Source organism: Nothobranchius furzeri, chromosome 2, assembly GCF_043380555.1.
Source record: "Nothobranchius furzeri strain GRZ-AD chromosome 2, NfurGRZ-RIMD1, whole genome shotgun sequence".
In the NCBI taxonomy this organism is placed as follows: Eukaryota; Metazoa; Chordata; class Actinopteri; order Cyprinodontiformes; family Nothobranchiidae; genus Nothobranchius; species Nothobranchius furzeri.
The window spans coordinates 74,315,504-74,335,106 of NC_091742.1; the positions used below are offsets into that span (position 1 = coordinate 74,315,504).

The 19,603-nt window shown below is 41.0% G+C and overlaps 1 protein-coding gene and 1 non-coding gene across 2 annotated transcripts in view; one reads left to right on the plus strand and one right to left on the minus strand.

Annotated features, from left to right (window-relative positions):
• adissp (adipose secreted signaling protein) overlaps positions 1–19,603 on the plus strand; it is a 44,546-nt gene that overhangs the window by 16,591 nt on the left and 8,352 nt on the right. Inside the window, exons 3-4 of the mRNA XM_054747512.2 lie at positions 2,778–2,917; positions 11,492–11,630. Of these exons, the coding sequence (XP_054603487.1) occupies positions 2,778–2,917; positions 11,492–11,630 (279 nt within the window). The remainder of the gene's footprint in view (positions 1–2,777; positions 2,918–11,491; positions 11,631–19,603) is intronic.
• On the minus strand, positions 19,198–19,271 carry trnan-guu (transfer RNA asparagine (anticodon GUU)). The gene has a single exon. It is a non-coding gene; the product is annotated as a tRNA-Asn (tRNA).

Here is a 19,603-nt window from a genome sequence, read left to right on the forward strand (position 1 = left end):
TTTACTACAGCATCGGTAAGCTTCCTGTGCACAGATTATTAAGGATGCTTGTTTCAGCTGTGAGATTAGACGATAGGATCAATGAAAAAATAAGTTGTCACACACTCCATGGAAACTTTCAGAGAATCCACAAATAGTGGCTTTCAAATGGTTTTGTTACTTTTTGCAAGTTTTTAAAAGAAGCAGATGAGACAGCATGTCTGATAATTTAGTTTTTCATCTGATAATATTAGAACATGTCAGTAATGTCTGAGGGGCTTTTATAAACACTGTATAACTAACACTCCTGGAGAGGGCATGAATTACACAGAGGCTTCTGGGGAGCCCAGTTATGGGGGGGGGGGGGGGGGGCATTTTGCCTTGGCCCCCAAAATGTCTTGAAACGGCCCTGGGTGTGTGACTGAGTTTTGAAGGTGATCTGAATTGTATCAGATGTATAAATATGACATGTGTATAACTTATTGTTTTTTACTGGTAAAAACGTGTCGTGGAGATAAATCTACCTACATTTTACTTTTCAACACTTTGTTTTGTTTTCTTGTTTTTATTGAACTATTTTCCTGTCCTGTCTGTCTCTCATCTTCCTGCATCTCCTCATAATTCTCCAGAAAATCTGTTGCCTGGATTCTTACCTTTTCACCTCATCAGTTACTTTTGAGCAGATCAAAGGGATCTCCTGACCGAAAAGCGCAGAGCGCGTTTTCGATGCTGCGTGAGGTGACATCACCACAGCACAGGTGATGAGCTCCGCAGTAGCGAGCTTCAGGCACAAATAAGACAGAAAATAGAGAACATGTGCGGACATGAACGATCGTGTGCTAATTATAGTTTTTTGGTTGCGCCACTTTGAGAATGGACCGTGCGCTGGAAGCAGCTGCCTGGATCGCTGCGCGACAATGCGGAACCGGTTCGCAGCAGCTCAAGTCTGCCGGCTCTCCCTCACGCTGATCTGCGGCTCTCCCTCGCGCTGATCTGCCGGCTCTCCCTCGCGCTGATCTGCGGCTCTCCCACGCGCTGATCTGACTTGCTCTGGTCTGCGCGCAACGGCGGGCGGGAGGGGGGGGGGGGGGGGGGGCGCTTTTGGAAGAGTTGTGCGACACAACGAATCGATGACGCAATTCGTTGCCAACGCTTTTAGTAATCGATTTTCATCGAATTTATCGATTCGTTGTTGCAGCCCTAGTATTGATATATGATATTTATGGTTGTGTCCATGTATTTTCTTAACTTTTTTATGTCCATGAATAATAACATAGGTGGACTCCAAACTAGAGGTTGATTATTGGTTTTTCTGTTGTCGATACCGATGCTGATATGTGAAGTTCAACCTATGGCTGTCGATTTTCATGGCCGTTATCTAGACGTTTTCCACCTTATTTGCATGTTAAAATGTCACTATCAGTTGATGCAAAACAAAATTGAACACTGAATTTAAACAGCTGTTAAATCTTAATTTTGTGCACCCCTCAGTGTTAAAATCAGACGTATAAATGAAGTTAGTCAAACAAGTGAATAAACTAAGTTTTAATTATTCAAAGCTTGTAAATTAAATGAAAGTTTAGTTCAAAATAATTTTAAAGCACTTATTATGCAGATGGGCAACGCCTTCAGCATCCACAATCAGCAGAGAACATCTCAGCTAGCAGAAGCTAACCATTAGCATTAGCAGCTTAACCACATAGCATAACTCCTCCAAGCTTGTGTTATTTGTGGAAATAAAACATCAATGTTGCAGAGCAAACACAGTCATTAGTAGAGTCGCATATCCAAATATCAGGATAAAAGACTCCAAATCCGTTTGTGCCCCGAGTATTGCTTGCAAGCCATTCAGTTCTACCAGAGACCACGGCAAATGTATTGATTAAACAAGGGTCCCAGACCTTTAAACAGGAAGTGTGGGTGGAGTAAGACTCTGGAATGGGAGTGACTTGCTCTTGCAAAAGCACTGATACTAAAAACCACATCAGATTTATTGAAAAAATGAGTTTGTGACTTCTTTAATGTTAGCCTAAAAAGACCTATTTGTTGGATTTAGTGATGGTAAAATGGTAAATGGCCTATGTTTGATATAGCTCCTTTTTGGGTTTCACAACCCCCCAAAGCGCATTACAACACAAGTCATTTGATTGATGCCATTGATAATGACCGAAAACAGTGCTGAAATAAGTTTATAAAACACCTGTATTAATAGTAAAATACATTATGTTCCCTACTAAGTGTGTTTAAAAGAACGTCAGAATTCATGGAACATAAAGACTTGATCTTAGTATCAAAATACACGTAACAGCCCTACGTTCTGTGGGCAAATGTTATAAGTCAAGTGCATCTTAAAAGGCTACATCCTATTATTAGTATGTTTTATAGTCAAACATAGTCGTAGCATCTATCAGTGCCTTGTTCTTTGCGTAATGCTTAAGTGGAGCACTATTATCAGCTCTTGGAGACATATTATTTTTAAAGGAGAGCAAAGTTTATTTGGAGAAGAAGTTTCCATTCTCTCACACTGTGATCGAATGCCTGGGTAGAAGAACAATGAATATCAATTTCATTCAAGAGCAACAAAAACTTTGTTTTATTTGGAAATCTAACCCCCTTTTTTAACTCCTCATTGTGATCTTCAAATTTAATGAAGCTAGATTGTGGTGAATAGGTCCGTAAACCCCTGGATTTAAGGATACCGGTGAATCCAAACATCTGTTATTTAAAAAGATGGTTTAGTGCATCTGTTTATTTTGTCTTTCAAATTAGTAATGTTATCTTCTCTTTCCTTTTTGTAGGTTGTGCAAAGGCTGAAGGCGTGCACTTCACAGAGAAACCACCCTCTGCCGGAGCCGCTTCCCACGTTCATTTTGATGAAAAGCTTCATGAGTCTGTCGTTATGGTGACTCAGGAGGCGGTCGGCAAATTCATGGTCAAGGTGTGTTTGTTGTCTGTGCATGCAAAACAACAACAAAAAACACAACTACTTTGTTTCTGCTCTTGGCTGAATTTTCTTTTTATGACTCAACATCTACAACTCAACTTTTGGCTCTCCTCCAGAAGGGGCCATGCGGGAAGCCCAAACCCTGTGATTAAATACAAAAATTGCGCAGGAGCTCTAATCATACCTGCGAACTTGTAGCTTTTCTGCAAAAATCGCCATTTTTTTAAGCCAAATGTGGCGTTCACGTGAATCGTGCAGAGCCGAAGAGTTTGTTTTGAGGGGAGGGGGTCTTCTGTCTGGTTTCAGCGATGGGTTTCTGTCACTCTTATGAAAATCAATCAGAGAAAGGAGAGGGGACTCCTCTTGTTCACAAACAATCTTTGTTCTAGTGTGTTAGTCAGGTGTCATCAATAGACCAACCAGAGTTTGCAGGTATGTCTAATAATGACATAACAAAAATTCCCAGTACAACCTGGAAAGTTTCATGTGTGTTTCGACATGCTTCTTTGTTTTTCTCTCGCCCTACGGGGATGCTAGCAGTAGCTCAACAAGGTTTCCTCTAGAATTCTTTTAAACTGTGGTGGTGGGGTGTCGGGGGTGGGGGGTGGGTGTTGTGTAGTTTAGTAACATAATTGGGAATTGGTTATGAGTATTTACCTACAAGCTATTTAACAAAATCACATAATTTCTGATAAGTTTTAGTAAAAATGATCAGAATGTATGAAATGTGTAAAAAAAAAACTGTTGTGTCTTGTTGATTTAGTTCAGTAGCACAACTGAGAATTGATTTTGAGTAATTTAATCAATAAATCTAGAAGCTTTTGCTTTTTTTTGTACTAATTTTCAAACGACTAGAAATGTGTTGATGGTCTCTAAGCAAGCCACCGCTGTCATGAACAAGTTCTCAGAACACAGCTGTCCGCCATCTGGCGCAGTGCACGGCATGAAAACCCATCACTGTCTGTAGTGAACCATGGAGTGAACGTCCAACTAGCTTCACTTTTGGTCACTCTACGTTAACATTAGGCTCGTTTTCACAGGCGTGAACTGAAAATGCATCAACTTAAACTTCTCTAGGGACCATTCTTTCACCTTTTATCTCCCTCTACTGTCGACTCTAGTTTTCCTTCACTCCTAAGAACAATGTACCACAGCTTTGCAGTCAGACAGGCAGGAGCTGGTAGTGTTGGTTTTTCAAAATAAACTACATTTTAACGTTTCATGAAATTTAAATTGGGGCTGCACAGAGGTGCAGTTGTTAGCACTGTTGCCTTAAAACGAGGTCCTGGGTTCACATCCCAGCCTGGGATCTTTCTGCATGGAATTTGCATGCATGGGTTCTCTCCGGGTACTCCGGCTTCCTCCCACAGTCCCAAAACACGACTGTCAGGTTGATTGGTCTGCCTGAATTGTCGTGTGTGTGTGTGTGTGTGCTTGTTAGTTTGTCCTGTGTGTCTCTGTGTTGCCATGTGATGCAGTCTGTCCTGGGTGTACTCCACCTGCCGGAGACTGCTGGAGATGGGCATCAGCCCCCCACGTCCCTGCGTAAATAAGCGGGTAAAAAAAATGGATGGATGGATATTTAAATTTATTTCAAACTTTGATTATGCTTGGTATAAGTACGCAAATATAGGGTATAAATATCTCACATGCTTTACGTTGTTTCAACAGATTAAAAAAAACTTAATTCTGAAGTTGTGGCGGGGTGCCGCAATCAATTTCATGTAGCGGAAACTCCGCTACAAGCTAGCGTTACTCTGCTGTTAGCATCACAGTAACCAACCCTTATATGTTGGCGATGTTGAAGTGGAGAACGCCCTAGAATCGTCTCTACTGCAGTACTGAAGTATCTTTGTTTTCTGTTTCTGCCACGTGCAGGTCCAATCTTATTGCTTTTCTTGGATGGATTAATGCCTTCATTTCCTCCAGACATTTATGTACCTGTAATTAGTGGGCATCTGTAATCAAGTTATGTAAGTTTGAGATTTGAGAAAGGACATGTTTCATTCGATTTTGCTCTCATTTCTGTTCACACTCTAAAACTTTACCCCAAAATGCTTTTACTGAGCCTCTGGAGGCGTTAATGCAAAATCACAGATGGATATGTTTGCTTGAAAATTATTTGTATGTGTATGAGTGTGTGTGCCCACAGCTGGATGTGACCCTCACAGTTACAAACCGGCCTGCTTATGTGAGAGTGTTTTCTCACAGCTTTTCAAACAAACTCGAGAGTGGGCACGGAGCACAGTTAGCCAGGGCAGCACTATGAGTCTGTGCATAGGCATGAGGGGGTGTTTCCATGGAAACAACCAGCTGGGGGTGGGGGGGTTCTGATGTTTTGTAGACAGACCAAAGATGTGTTGGGCAGTATGTAGGATGGAAATGTTATTGTTCTTGCTCTATGCATAACATCTGTATAAATGTCAGCTTTGAGTGTGTGTGTGTGTGTGTGTGTGTGTGTGTGTGTGTGTGTGTGTGTGTGTGTGTGTGTGTGTGTGTGTGTGTGTGTGTGTGTGTGTGTGAGAGAACAGGATTTTTCTGAAAATAATCACTGTTTCTGATTACAATAATGAAGCAAAGAGATTGAAATTAGCAGCCATCGGTGGTGCAAAGAAGTGCTGCTTCAGAAACTTCGCTATTTTAAATTCAAATCTGTTCTGATTCGAGAAACAACAACCGATATTTACAGACTTTCCTTTCAGTGGCCATAAGATTGAGAGCCACTTTGGAGACAATCAATAGGTTTTCACCCTGCTGAACCCATACGTTACTGTGTGTAAACAGATTAAAAGGTGATGAGACATCTGTGTGTGGTTGCCTTTGGGTAAGAATTATGAAACCAGAATAAAGAAGTGGGACAGAGCTGGAAACATTCTTAGAAAATAAATAAACAATTCTAAAATGGGTCATATAATGGGGATATTTTTGTTTTATTCTTTTTGTGCTATTACATAGTTTTAAATTCAAGGCAATAATGCTTCTCTACAGTGTCGGATAGAATCTGACAAGTAGCCGACTGCAGGGAGGCGGTTGGACTCTGATTATGAAGCTGGTGCCATTAAAGGAACAGACCAAAAGAACTTGAATCTTGGCAAATGACAGTTTAATGGTGAAGGAAGTACTTGTGTACACAATGTTAGTAATGTAAAACTCCTCTCAAAAGCTGAGCTACATTTATATCAGGTCCTGGTGAGAATTATGTCAATGTCAGGTTACTTACAGAACTTATAGGAAATCATCAGGGTGTATGTATGGCAAGCCAAATCACCACATAATGATGTATGGCAAGCCAAATCACCACATAATGATTAGACAGGGACTTCAAAGAAGTTGTTGGCACTTTGGTCAGGTGTCATGCTGTTAAATAAATGTTCTATATAAATAAATTTGAATTTGAATGTTTATAATTCAGAAAGAACATTTTGTCTTCCAGGATTACAATATTAGATTATACTGCAGATTTATTTTTAAAGTAAGAAGTTTTTCTGTAAAAAAAAAAAAAAAAAAGTTTGGATGATAAAAATAATTTGAACAGAACCCTGAAGTACCCTTGTTGGTGGTGAAAAGGCTGATGCATCAAAATGCAAAGAGTCTTTTAAGCTTGGCTACATATTAACCCTAAACAATTGTTTTTCTTTTCCTTTTTTCATTTTTATCTCAAAACACGGGATCTGGATGATTTCAAATATAGAAAAACCCTTCCAACAATCTTAATGTTGTTGTGATTTATAGGGCACTATTGGCCCCTTTCCACTATTAATGGGTACCAGGTTGCCGCACCTTTTTTAGAGCCAGCTACAATTTTGTTCCAAGTGCACCAAGCCAGGTCCAAAATGCAATCTCATTGGTTTGGAGGTGAAGTCACTGGTTTTCACGGTGCGCTTTGCAGTCTTTTCTGGTTTTCTTCTTTTTAAAGTTGGGCAAAAGTCTCAGACTAAGCAGAATGTTTAGCACTGCTGCCTTGTCCTCTATTGTTGTGTTGTGGAGTAGGTTGTGCCACTCAGTAGGTGCTAACCAAGGGGCTTTTTCTGGCTGACAGTGCCCGTCAACCTCCATTAGCTCAGTTAGCACATAGCTAAACCAGCTCTTGTTTCTGGGAGTGACAAGACACCCCATTGCGCTTCAGTTAAGCTCTTAACAAGCCAGACGGTGCAGAGAGTGTTTCCATATTATGTATACACTCCCAAATTGTGGAAAGGGGTCATAAGTAATCACTAGCTTGTGCAAAATCGGCTACCACAACATTGATTTGTAAAAGCTGCACAAACTTAGAACTTATCACAGTTTATAGTACAATGGCCTGCCATAAAAATATTCATGAATGTGGATTTGTTCAGCTGCCGTCCACTTAATGAAATCAGCTCATGTCTCAAAGGTTTTTTTTTATTATCCTCACTTGCTGCCTTGCTGTTTAATTTGTGTTTGCACACGTTCATTAACTGATTGCTGAGTGACTTCAGTCTGCTTAAAGGTTGGTTTATGCTTGACGCGTCCGCGAGGTCCGCACGGCTTCGCTCGGAAAAGTTGCATCATTTTGCGTCATTGTAACAACCACGCCCCTCCACCGCGCCTCCGCACAGCCCAGAATTTCCACAACGCGCACCTCGGGAATTTTCTAACCACGCGGATGGTCGGACGCGGAAAAACATGGCGGACCGGCAAGAACTAGTATGGCAGAGGTTCGTAAATACAGACATTTGTATGATTCAGCTCTCAAAGATCACCGTGATCAACATGTTAATAATTCTTGGAGAGAAATAGCTCGCACTGTCGGAAAAGACGAGGACACTGTTAAAAACTGCTGAAATGCCATGTTGTAAACAACAGTCATTTTTACTTCTACTATGGTGTAGTGTTGGGTGCATGCCGTAGAGCTCCATGCTGCCACGTTCAGTTTGGGAGAATATTGGCTCACCGCAGAGACGAGCCGCGTGAACCATAAACACTGCGAGTTGTGAAGCGCGTTCCATCCGCGAGCTGCATCACCAAGCGGAAAGTAAATGCGTCAAGCATAAACCAAGCTTGAGCCTCCTGAGAAATAGACAGTAAATAAAGCAGACTTTATGGAGTTTCACTCCCATGAGTTTCATAAAGATGTTTTACCAATAAGCACCTGTCTATCTAATGGTATGAATATTAGAAGCCAGAGCTTCTGCTTTCAAGTTATTTTTACCTCTTTTGTTTTTACAGTCAATGGAAGATGCTCATAAATGTTAATGCAACAAACTCAACATCATCGTTGTTGTTTCCTTACTCTTGTTTGTTTGTTCCAAGTTAGACTCATTGATGGTGTACAGGCTCAGTTCGTTGGTGAGACTCTGCTCTTTTGGGTCTTTTTGCTGTTTGGAGCGGGTGTTTGGCTCCTCGCTGTAACCAGGGATTATGTTGGTGTGAGGCTATTGTCCCTCGCTGCAGGGCTTTACGCGTTATCTCTCGCTGCCCTCACTTCCCTACTGTTGTCTTCTCTCAGTCTCTCATATCCTGTCTCCTCTGTGAGGATACCTTCCCCCCTCACTGAGATGAGGGGGGAAGGTTTGTGAATTGCCCTCTTTGCTGAATATTAATAGACATTCTGACAGCTCATCTCAACACAACGTTCCAGTAGAGCTGGGTATTGATTCAAATTTCAAGAATCGATTTACTTCAGATTCTCAAAAGTTAGAATTGATTATCATGATTCAATTCAGTCTCTTCCAATTTGATATTGATATGGGTCAGTGCTATTAAAACATTTTGAGCTGTTACTGAATCACAGACATATAATTAAAGGGACACTGGGTGGGTTACAGTTACCGGGGGAAACTGAATTACCCTTTCTGACCTAAACATTAAAATTAATATCTGGACTTTTCCTTCCTACTTTAGAGGTAAAAGGACAGTTAAATCAATGTTTGGACTTGACTCAATTCCATTTTTGGAAGTTTTATAAATAAATTGAGAATTGATGTTTCAATTTTATCAACACAACACCACTTCTGAGTCCTTTTCCTCTCGCTTCAACCACTGTTTCAGGGTTTAATGATTTAAATTACATGTTATTTAATAAGCCATAAGGCGTAGGATTCCATAGTAAATATGAAATCAACCTTATGGATCTGTGAGGTTATTTTAAACCAGAAGATTGGAACTTTTTAGTGCAGGGATTAGATAACAGCTTCGTATTCACTCAGAGACAACAGAAGAGATTTAACTTTAAACACTAAATGTATGGTGTAACTAAGGTGGATGAGACGGTGAATGGGGTCAGGTGTAATGTTGCTCAGAACCAGCAAATCCGAAGAAACGATTAGTTCTGATGGGAACTGAAGGTGATGTCTTTGCGTTAAGCTTTGATTAGGAGATTCATAAACTCATTCGATGCCATTTGTCGGTCTACATACCCTGAGCGGAAGTCCCCGTCCAGATCAGGAGGTTTAAAGGTCCAGCTTGACCTTATGGAGCAGGAGCCGGTAGAAGCAGCCACGGCAGCCGACCACCCGTTTTGAGATACTTCCGGGTCACAACAATTTATTGGCGTCTGGTGAGACCCGCCTGGGTCTTGATGGTTCAGCTTTTATTCTGAAAGGAACCGTTGCAGCAGTTGGAACCGCAACAAATTTTCCAGCTTGTCGTGGGTTCTTTTGGTTGAAGAGGAAAGTTACGGATTGGCCACTCCGACACTTCTCTAGAACGCTTTTAACTGGCGTTAGAGATGACGTGGTATAGTTTTATACTTCAGATGTTTTGGTTTATGGTTGAATGAAAAGTTGACAGATTTACCAAACACCATCAAAACCATGCCTCCGTCAGATCTGGCAGATTCTGATTGGATCAGTGGAAGCAATGCGTCATGTCTTTTAACGCTACGTGAGATCAGTCCTATTGGAACATTTAAAGTCACAGTACCTTTATATTCTATAGGATTATAATAAAGTAATATTTTGATTTCACAGATTGGTCACATATTATTTATTGACTAACACAAGGTTGGATTAGCTTTATTAATATAGAGTTCTTTGATAAATTAAAAGGAGAGAGTCCTTTCTTCATTCTTCTGTTGCGCTGAAAAGAAGCGGGTTAGAAGCAAATGCATGAGACCTTGAGGCCATATCTCATGCAGACTAGTTCTGTGCAGAGGAGAGGGGAAACAGTCATTTCATTCCGTTACAAGGGACATGAGCTGTAATCTGCCAGTACCTTAGAAAATTACATTATGGTTCACGAAATCAAATTTTCTTAAATTCCCTCAGGGATCTGTTCTGGGTCCCCTGCTCTTTTCATTCTATCTGCTCCCACTCGGCATGATCTTCCGCAGGTGCTGTATTGACTTCCGTTTGTATGCTGACAACTGCCAGATTTATCTACCAGTAAAAAAGAGATTGTCTGGCTCGATAAAATCTCTGGTGGAATGCGTTGAATATGTGCGCTCATGGTTGTCGGCCAACTTCTGAAGTTGCAGTTAGAGCAAGACTGAAGTCATTTTTTTTTCACTTAATGGCCATCAGCCATGTAGCATAGACCTCTTATCATTTGCACCATTTGAGCACAAAGGTGTAACAGATATTGGTGTGAGATTGGATTCTGAATTGACTTTTGATGCACAGGTGAACTCTGTAGTGAGATCCTGCTTTTTTCAGCTCCGGCGCCTTGCAAGGATTAAGCCTATGCTATCCAGTAAGAACCTTGAGATTGTAACATTTGCATTTGTGCTTTCCAGACTCGACTACTGCAACTTTCTGTATGTTGGTCTGACCACTTCCACACTGTCAAAGCTGCAAGTGGTTCAGAACGCTGCAGCGAGGTTCATTACCGGAGTGAAAAAATGGGAGAGCATCACTCCAGTATTACATGCACTGTGGTGGCTTGCGGTAAAACATTACATTGAGGTCAAGGTTCTTGTATTTACATTAAAGTCTCTAGCAAGGACTGCGCCACCTTATCTATCATCACTACTGCAGAAACACGCCCCCTCAAGATCACTGCGCTCCGCTGCCAGCAAATGACTGGTTGTTCCACAAACCAAGCGTAAAAGTCACGGAGATCGAGCTTTTACCGCTTTTGCCTCAAAATTGTGGAATGTCCTTCTACTGAAATTAAGACTCACAACTTCACTTCGTGATGAAAATGTCTCTCAAAAATTACAGACCAGCAGATGTGTAGATCGTAAGACGTTCTAAAATCATCATCGTGTGTGTGCGTGCTTTATGGCAGTTCACCAATAACCTGTGCATTAGTTTGTAAGGAAGTAAGTAAAAAGACACTCCTTGCACCTTTCAGCAGAAGTTTACAGCTGTACTTTGTCATAAAGTAGTCCCATGTCTAAAATGGCACCTGTGACTTCTTTGTGTTACTTGTTATTTTCACTTGCAGTTAATATGGTTGTTGAGGTAACCAAGCAGAATTAGGATCACTATTTAGTAATTGTAATGACATTTTCACACTCAAGGCTAGTTGGTATCATTTACTTACATTGTTATATGCTAAGAGGAAAAAAATTGTGCAAGTTTGGTGTTTGAAATGAGTACATTTGCCTCTGGTCATACTTGCACATACATTTAAAATATTTCTGTCTACTTTTTTTATTTTAAGGTTGGCTTCCTGAAGACGCAGCATCGTTATGAAATAGTGTTCACCCTGCCGGAGGTCCCGGGTCTGGAGAAAGACGTGCGTGCAGCTCCAATACCCAGTCCACACCTCCGGCTCAACAGCATCAGGCCGGCTCCGGGGGGTGAGTTCATGACTCATTAAGAGGACCAAAGGCAGTAAAGGAGCATCAAAAATAGGTTTTCAACATGGTCTCCTAACACACACTGGAAAACAAGGCTGCTCAAACATAAGTATACTTGAAAGGCTGCAGGTGAAATGTTTCGTGATATTGACCACAGTTACTGGTATTGCAATGTTTACCAGGCTTCTGTGACAAATGGCTCCTAATAAAAGTTTAAACAGGGTCAGAGGTTTCCACCAGGCCAACCCTGGATCATGTTGCAGTAAAACGGGCGCTGACCCGTATGCTGCAGCTTTATTTAAACACCGGTACATAAACAAGTTAGGACGTGTGTTGATCCAGTCATAGCTGCTCGGCTCTTGTTTACCCAGCATGGCTGATAACAATGAAGTTATTAATAAATTCAGATGCACTGTGGTTATAGAACATTCTGAAAATGAGTGTGGGCTGAGTCGGCACGCTCTACTCAAGTGCAGACATGGATTCAAACCAGAAAATTGCATCAACATGACTGCTGACTTTATGTTAATATTGTTTTATTTGATGCACTCCACTTTGAACTGCACCAATCCAGCGACTGCTGCATTGTAATAACTAGTATTAAAGGTGAATAAATATTTGCACAAGAATAATTTCTGTTTTAAACTCTCAGTGACACACTTTGCAGGGTGGATTTGGCATTTAATTTTTCTTGGCGTCTGGAAAAACATCTTCTTTTTCCCCCTTTATTTGACTCTCTGCCCCCTTTATTTTGGTCCAAGATCATTACTGGGCTGGCCTTATTAAAAACGTTCTACACCCCTGCTTAGTAGACTTAATGAAGTATTTTTAAGCCAGTATAAAAATGACAGAAACACAAATTTACATATTTGGCATTACTGACCAATATTTTTTATTTAATTTATTTGTTAAGAACATCAAGATGCATTACAGTGAACATTATAATAAGCTGGGCGGACACTGTGCGACTTTTTCACTCGTAACACAGCTTCAGCTCAAACTGTACGACTTCAGCGCAGGGTAGATCTCACGAGTCATGTGCTCACTGTACGTCTGGTAGCAACACGTCGGACCTAAAATATGCTAAAAATAGCAGTTTTTACTCAACATGTCAGACTTTTTTGTCTTGTTTTGCCTGTTGTCCTTCGGTAGAGCTGCAGGAGGACACACAGGGATTTATGGGGGTTGGATGAGGAAACGAAATAAAGAAAGTAAATCTGTGTTTTGTGATCAGTTTAATTTGACATAAACACGACAACCACGCTTTCTTGACAATCTTTGTGAGTAAAAAAAACGTGTAGAAATAAAAACGAACAACGTGTGTTATTAGGTAAATAGCGGGTGAGCGGAGTTGATGCAGGATTGCGAATGCGCCGTGAGCGGTTCTGGTACTTTTTGGGTCGCAGCTGCTCGCAGCGCCGCTTCAACAGTGCGATACCCTCATGAGGAACGAGATAAATATCAAACACTCCAGAAGTCCGTGCGAGCTCACGATTGCTGATCGGTAGCTGGTCACGTGGTGTTAATCGCCTCTCGTAACCCCCTGTACACTACACGACGCTCAACGCTAAACTCGCCCCGATCTTGTGGATTCTCGCACGAGTGGAAAATCAGCTCAAAAAAGTGAAAAAGTCACACAGTGTCCGCCCGGCTTTACTGTCTGTGTGTGTGCGTTGATGCCTGGGCCGAGCTGACGGAGCTCCCGGCTGCAGTTTTGTGTGTAGGGAGGGGCGGGCGCTCTATCTGACTGGCCAATCACAGAGCGTGAAGACAGTCAGTTACCCAATGAGGATTTCATTCAGCACGATTACAGATATTTACGAGTTTTACACTCGTTTCTTGCTCGTATTCGCTAAAAATGCTTTATCCGTACGCTCATAGCTGTAACCACCCTGCCCAGCCTCCTCCTCCTTGCTACCTGCCGGCTGTGATCACAAGCAACAACACAGTAGTAGTTCCCGCTGCTTTTTCGGGAAACGGCGCAAAAAAAAAAAAAAAAAAAAACATCAATAAAACTTGGGATGTTGTAGGCGTGGCGGTGGGATTTCAGCCGTGGCGGGCCGCCACGGCTACGCCTATGTAAGGGAAACCCTGCCGCAAACACTTTGGACTTGGTAAAAGTGTGGTGGCTGCCGCTTTCACGTATTCGCATCTCTCCAATCGGACGAAAAAATGCCTCTAAACCAAGCCATCAAATTACGCATTTCTAATCACCATATTCCTCCTCCTGTCTGGAGACTTCCACCAGTGCCCTGGGCCGGTCAACCGTCAAGAACAAGACGGACACCGTTTGAACTCCAGACTCAGCGAGCACCTCACCAGAAACTCACAGGTACATGCTACATGTTCGTACTACTTCAGCAGGCAACAATCTCACCTGGGTGGTCCTGTCTCTCCGACGAGCTCTGCGGGGTATCGGTGACCTAAGTGGACATGACGAACAGCTGGATAGAGCTAACGGGGACCGGAGCCGGCGTGTCCACCTGTGTAGAGCCGCGGGCCCCTCCGCCGCCCGAGCCACCGTGGAGCCGACCTGGAGCCGGGGAACCAAGGCGATATACTCCAGAGAAACACTGGATAACCAGAATGTATCGCCAGTGTTGAATAACGCTGGTGACTGGTCACGAACTCACACTCCAAAAAGGAGCAAAGCTAACAAAAACAACAACGCAATTACACCCGGAAGAAAGACGGGTCAAAACAGGAAGTTGACCTCGAATCCGGCTGTTGTAAAAAAACAGAAAGTTTACCATTTTCCAAATGACGAATCACTTGAAAATAATATGGGACTCCAAATTCAAACCCAAGGGCTTGTTCGGAGGACACCTTAACATAAGAAGTCTCATGTCAAAATCTGATCAAATTCAGCATATATTAACGACATCTAATTTAGATTATCTGGGTCTGTGAGAATCATGGCTCCATGCAAATTCACCACAAGCAGCACTTATGGTACCAGGGTATCAAATCTATAGAAGGGACAGAGTAAAATCTAAAGGAGGTGGAGTTATGGTATACATAAAAAGCAGTATTCACACTGAGGAAATAGACCTAGAAAACTGTGATTTAGAATCTATTGGACTTAAAATAACCTTATCATCACAAATGTCTTTTAGTCTCATTGTTATCTCCCGCCCACCTAATTCAAATACTGATTTCTATGAAAAATTTCAAAACACGCTGACAAGGATCAACTTAGACAAAGTGGTAATAATAATGGGAGATTTTAATATTAATTGGGAAGATAAAAAGGCCAGAAAACATTTCAAGCAAATCACAGATCGCTTTGACCTCACACAGATAACAAAAGGCCAAACAAGGATAACACAATCAACAAGAACACAGACTGACCTAGTATTTAACAACAGACAAGAAAGAATCACATAATCTCTTAATATGATCACAGGCCTCTCTGACCACAATTTAGTACTTGTGGCCAGAAAACTATCAACAACGAGATTTTATGTATGTGCCATTAAAGGGCAGGAAACACTAAGAATACCCAATAAAGACCAGGATCGATTTAAAAACACAGTGGACAACTATGACTGGAATTCTCTTACTATCCGGAAAAGATTTAAAAGAAGGGAGCAAGACACTTTCAAATAAACTGCAAAGTATTATTAAAGATTTACTTGTCGGTTTAAACTCAGGAAAAAAAGGAGCAGCCTGCCATGGATTTATTTATTTTATTTATTTATTGAGAACCTCATTAGCTCACACCATAGTGTGGAGCTATTCTTCCTGAGGTCTCTTTCAATTTCATTACAAATATTTTACAAAACACCCCCATCCCCATCCCCCCACACACACACACCCAACAACAACAAACTCCAGGAGCTCATTATAATCATACCACCTCAATTGCTATAATGATATACCAATAAGTTACCACACACTTCAGAGTTCATGAAAAATCTAAATAGGTGAAAACGGAGAGTTTACACAGAGCAATAAATAACTATATTCAAGAATCAAAAATCATATCACATCACATCCATAACAAACAAAAATTATAGAAGCTGTCATATCAGTCACATTTACAATTCACTGTGCAAAATTTACTGTTGTGTAAACAAAAAAAGCTTTAACTTCTTTTGAAAACATCTTCTGTTATTCTCTAATAATATATTAGATATCCTGCAAAAAATGAAAGAGCGTGATTTTACACTAAAAAGGGCTATTAAAACAAAACTATCACATGATAAACGGCACTTTGCCAGGTTAAGGAACACCGTAACAGCAATGCTGAAAAAATCCAGGGCCAACTTTTTCCTTACCATAATTAGTGAGGCTCATGGTGACTCAAGCTAATGTGGGATCAGCTAAAGAAATTAATGGGGCAAGAACATAAACCAAGGAAACCAATTGAACTAACAATAAATGGGAACAGTATAGGGGACCCGTCTGAAATAGCTGAAACTTTTAATCAATACTTTGTTGAATCTGTTACACAATTTGCCCTGAGCTTTTCACCTGTAAATATTGAGTCACATAAGCCTCAGTCAGCAGAACCCAGTCTTGTTTTCAAATATGTCACAGAAACAAACACAGATGAAATAATCATAAAACTCAAGCCATCCAAATCAAAAGATGTGTTTGGAATGGACACAGCAATGTTTAAAAATAACAGCTAATCACTTATTAGTCACATTGCAAAAATTATCAATCAATCTATAGATCAAGCAGAGTTTCCACCTGCATGGAAATCAGCCATCGTATCGCCAATATTTAAATCAGGAAACCCACAACAAGTTTCAAATTACAGGCCCATTAGCATTCTACAAGTAATGTCTAAAGCTCTTGAAAAGTGGATATGTGAACAAATCAAAGACCACCTGATAAACAGTCCGTTCCAACTTCATCCACTACAATTTGGATTTCGACCTAACCACTCAACCGAGTCTGCCAACTGTTTCTTCAGTGACAAAATCAAATCATTACTTGATAAAAATAACGTAGTTGGGGCAGTCTTTCTTGATCTCAGAAAAGCATTTGATACAGTAAACCATCAGATCTTACTGGCTAAATTACCATCCTTCAATCTATCAGACCAGGCAATAAAATGGATAAAATCATATCTGTCTAACCATTTCCAATCGGTCCGTATTCACGATAAGCAGTCTAAGCCCCTTTGTATGTCAACGGGCCTTACACAAGGATCAATACTAGCCCCTGTCCTATTCTTTATGTATATTAATGACCTCCTACTGGCCTGCCCAGATGTTAATATACAAATGTATGCTGATGACACAGTTTTATATTTACATGGAACCTCAAAACAAGAAGTAGCAAAGAAACTCTCAAAATCAATGGCTAAACTTTCAATATGGTTACAACAGAACTGTCTCCAACTTAATGTGTCAAACACAGTGGGAATGTTTTTTACAAAATCACAGAAGACAACAGCAGACCCAGACATCACAGTTTCAGGAGAAAAACTTCAAATTGTCCAACAATACAAATATCTTGGCATCCAGGTAGACTCCCACTTAAACTTCAAGCCACATGTGAGGGAAACCTGTAAAAAAATACAGGCTACTAAAACATACATGCATTCAATGATCTTCTCCTGTCAGTGCCTTAAAAAGTACCAAATTCGGTATCCATCCCTACATGATCTGAAACAAAATTGAACACCTGTGAGGAATTCCGAAGCAGCAAGTTCAGCATCCAGGCTCTAAAAGACACTATTCTTGAAGAATGAAATAAGATAGATGTTGTAATTTGTCACCATCTTGTTTAGTTCATGCCTAGAAGACTTGGTGCCGTCCCTGAAAATCACGGTGGTCATGCAAAGTACTAGATGTAGTAGTTTTTGTTGCAGGGTGTATTCATTTTTGTTTCAATCAGTTTAAAGGGGCATTATGGAAGTTTGACAGCCGAAACATGTATAGAAATAATAAATTTCTTCTTAATACATTCTCCAGCAATGCCCTGGTCCTGTAGAATGAGCCCTGGCATTTTTACTGTGATTGCCTATTTTTCTGTAAAAATCACAGAAAAAGAAAGCTGCTCGGGTCGAGCAGGCTGCTTCATGCGCGTTCACGCTCAGGCATAGCCCTCCGAACCATTCTTCGAACGTTGTTTCAGCTGTCATGAAGGATATAAATGTTACAGATACAAAAGACGTCACTGGCGCTGTAGCTCGTCTAGTAAGACGATGGACTTTCATGCGGAAGACCGGGGTTCAATTCCGGGTGTGAACATAATTATTTAGTTTCTTTTTTACATTAATGGTATATTTTTTACAGTAAGATGCCCACATTTTTATTTGAGACTCGCCGAACGGCATTGAATTCACAGATAAAAAAGATGTGGGTTCAACTTTCATTTTGGAACAATTTTTCAAGCAAGGGAATGGAATTATCTGAGCATGCAGGAGGACTGACCCATCATAAACCTTTGTCGGCTGTGCTGAAGAGAAAGGTACAGAACCATATTATTTAATTAGCTGCGCGTTCTCCTGTCCTCTGTCCTCCGGGCCACACACACACACAAGGGACTGTCTCAGCTGTTATTTTCGTTAAGGAGTGTGCACGTACAGCATGCGCGCCTCGTGCACGAGCCTACTATTGAAGCTGCGATTACGCTTTTGGCCTGAGGGGGCAATCGCGAGCATAACAATTCAAAACTTCGTAAAGTCCCTTTAAGGAAAACTGAAGATTTTGTGATTAAGTTATATTATCAACCTTAATTTCATGTTATGGAGTTAAACTAGTGTTCAATAAGACCCAGCCTTGTGAAAAATCTCAGAATTGTTCTTGTGTTTCTTGAGCTACTGATTAAATCCATACTTTTTAAAGGATGTGTACTCGTTTATGCTGAAGAGCGTGTGTGTGTGTGTGTGTGTGTGTGTGTGTGTGTGTGTGTGTGTGTGTGTGTGTGTGTGTGTGTGTGTGTGTGTGTGTGTGTGTGTGTGTGTGTGTGTGTGTGTGTGTGCTTGTGCAATACAGGCCAAAAGTTTGGACACACCTTCTTATTCAATGTGTTTTCTTTATTTTCATGACCATTTATATTGGTAGATTCTCACTGAAGACTTCAACACTATGAATGAGCACATGTGGAATTATGTAGTACTTAACTAAAAAAGGTGAAATAACTGAAAACATGTTTTATTTTCCATCTTATTAAAAAAACACCTTTTGCACTGATTACTGCTTTGCACACTCTTGATGCATTCTCTTGATGAGCTTCAAGAGGTAGTCACCTGAAATAGTTTTCCAACAGTCTTGAAGGAGTTCCCAGAGGTGTTTAGCACTTGTTGGCCCCTTTGTAAATGGTCATGGTCATGAAAATAAAAAAAAAAAACACATTGAATGAGAAGGTGTGTCCAAACTTTTGGCCTGTACTGTATATATATTTGATATAAAGGATAAATGATGAGTGTATGTGTATTGTACTGTACAGTGTTCAGCGCCTTGGGCTTCCTGACAGGGTTGCGGAAGGCGCTTTATAATTAAAGCTTTGATTTGATTTGATTATTATCAATCAAAGAAAATGCAAAACCAGGTGGTGTTTTAGAGGTTACGGACATTGTAGCTGAAACTTGATACAAAATGACATTCGTCCCTGGGTGGGCTCGAACCACCAACCTTTCGGTTAACAGCCGAACGCGCTAACCGATTGCGCCACAGAGACTGTGTGAGCTCAGCCATGTGTGTTTATGAGAGGGTGAGTGAGTGGGAGGGTGGGTGGGAGAGAGAGCGAGAGAGAGAGAGAGAGAGAGTAACCCATTGCACCACAGTGTGTGTGAATTCAGCCATGAGTGATTGTGTATGTGAATGAGATGGAGAGGGAAGAAAAGCGGAAAAAAGTTCATCCCTGGGTGGGCTCAAACCACCAACCTTTCAGTTAACAGGCAAACGCACTAACCAATTACTCCATAGAGACTGTGAGCTGAGCTCAGTGTGTGTGTGTGTGTGTGTGTGTGTGTGTGTGTGTGTGTGTGTGTGTGTGTGTGTGTGAGTGAG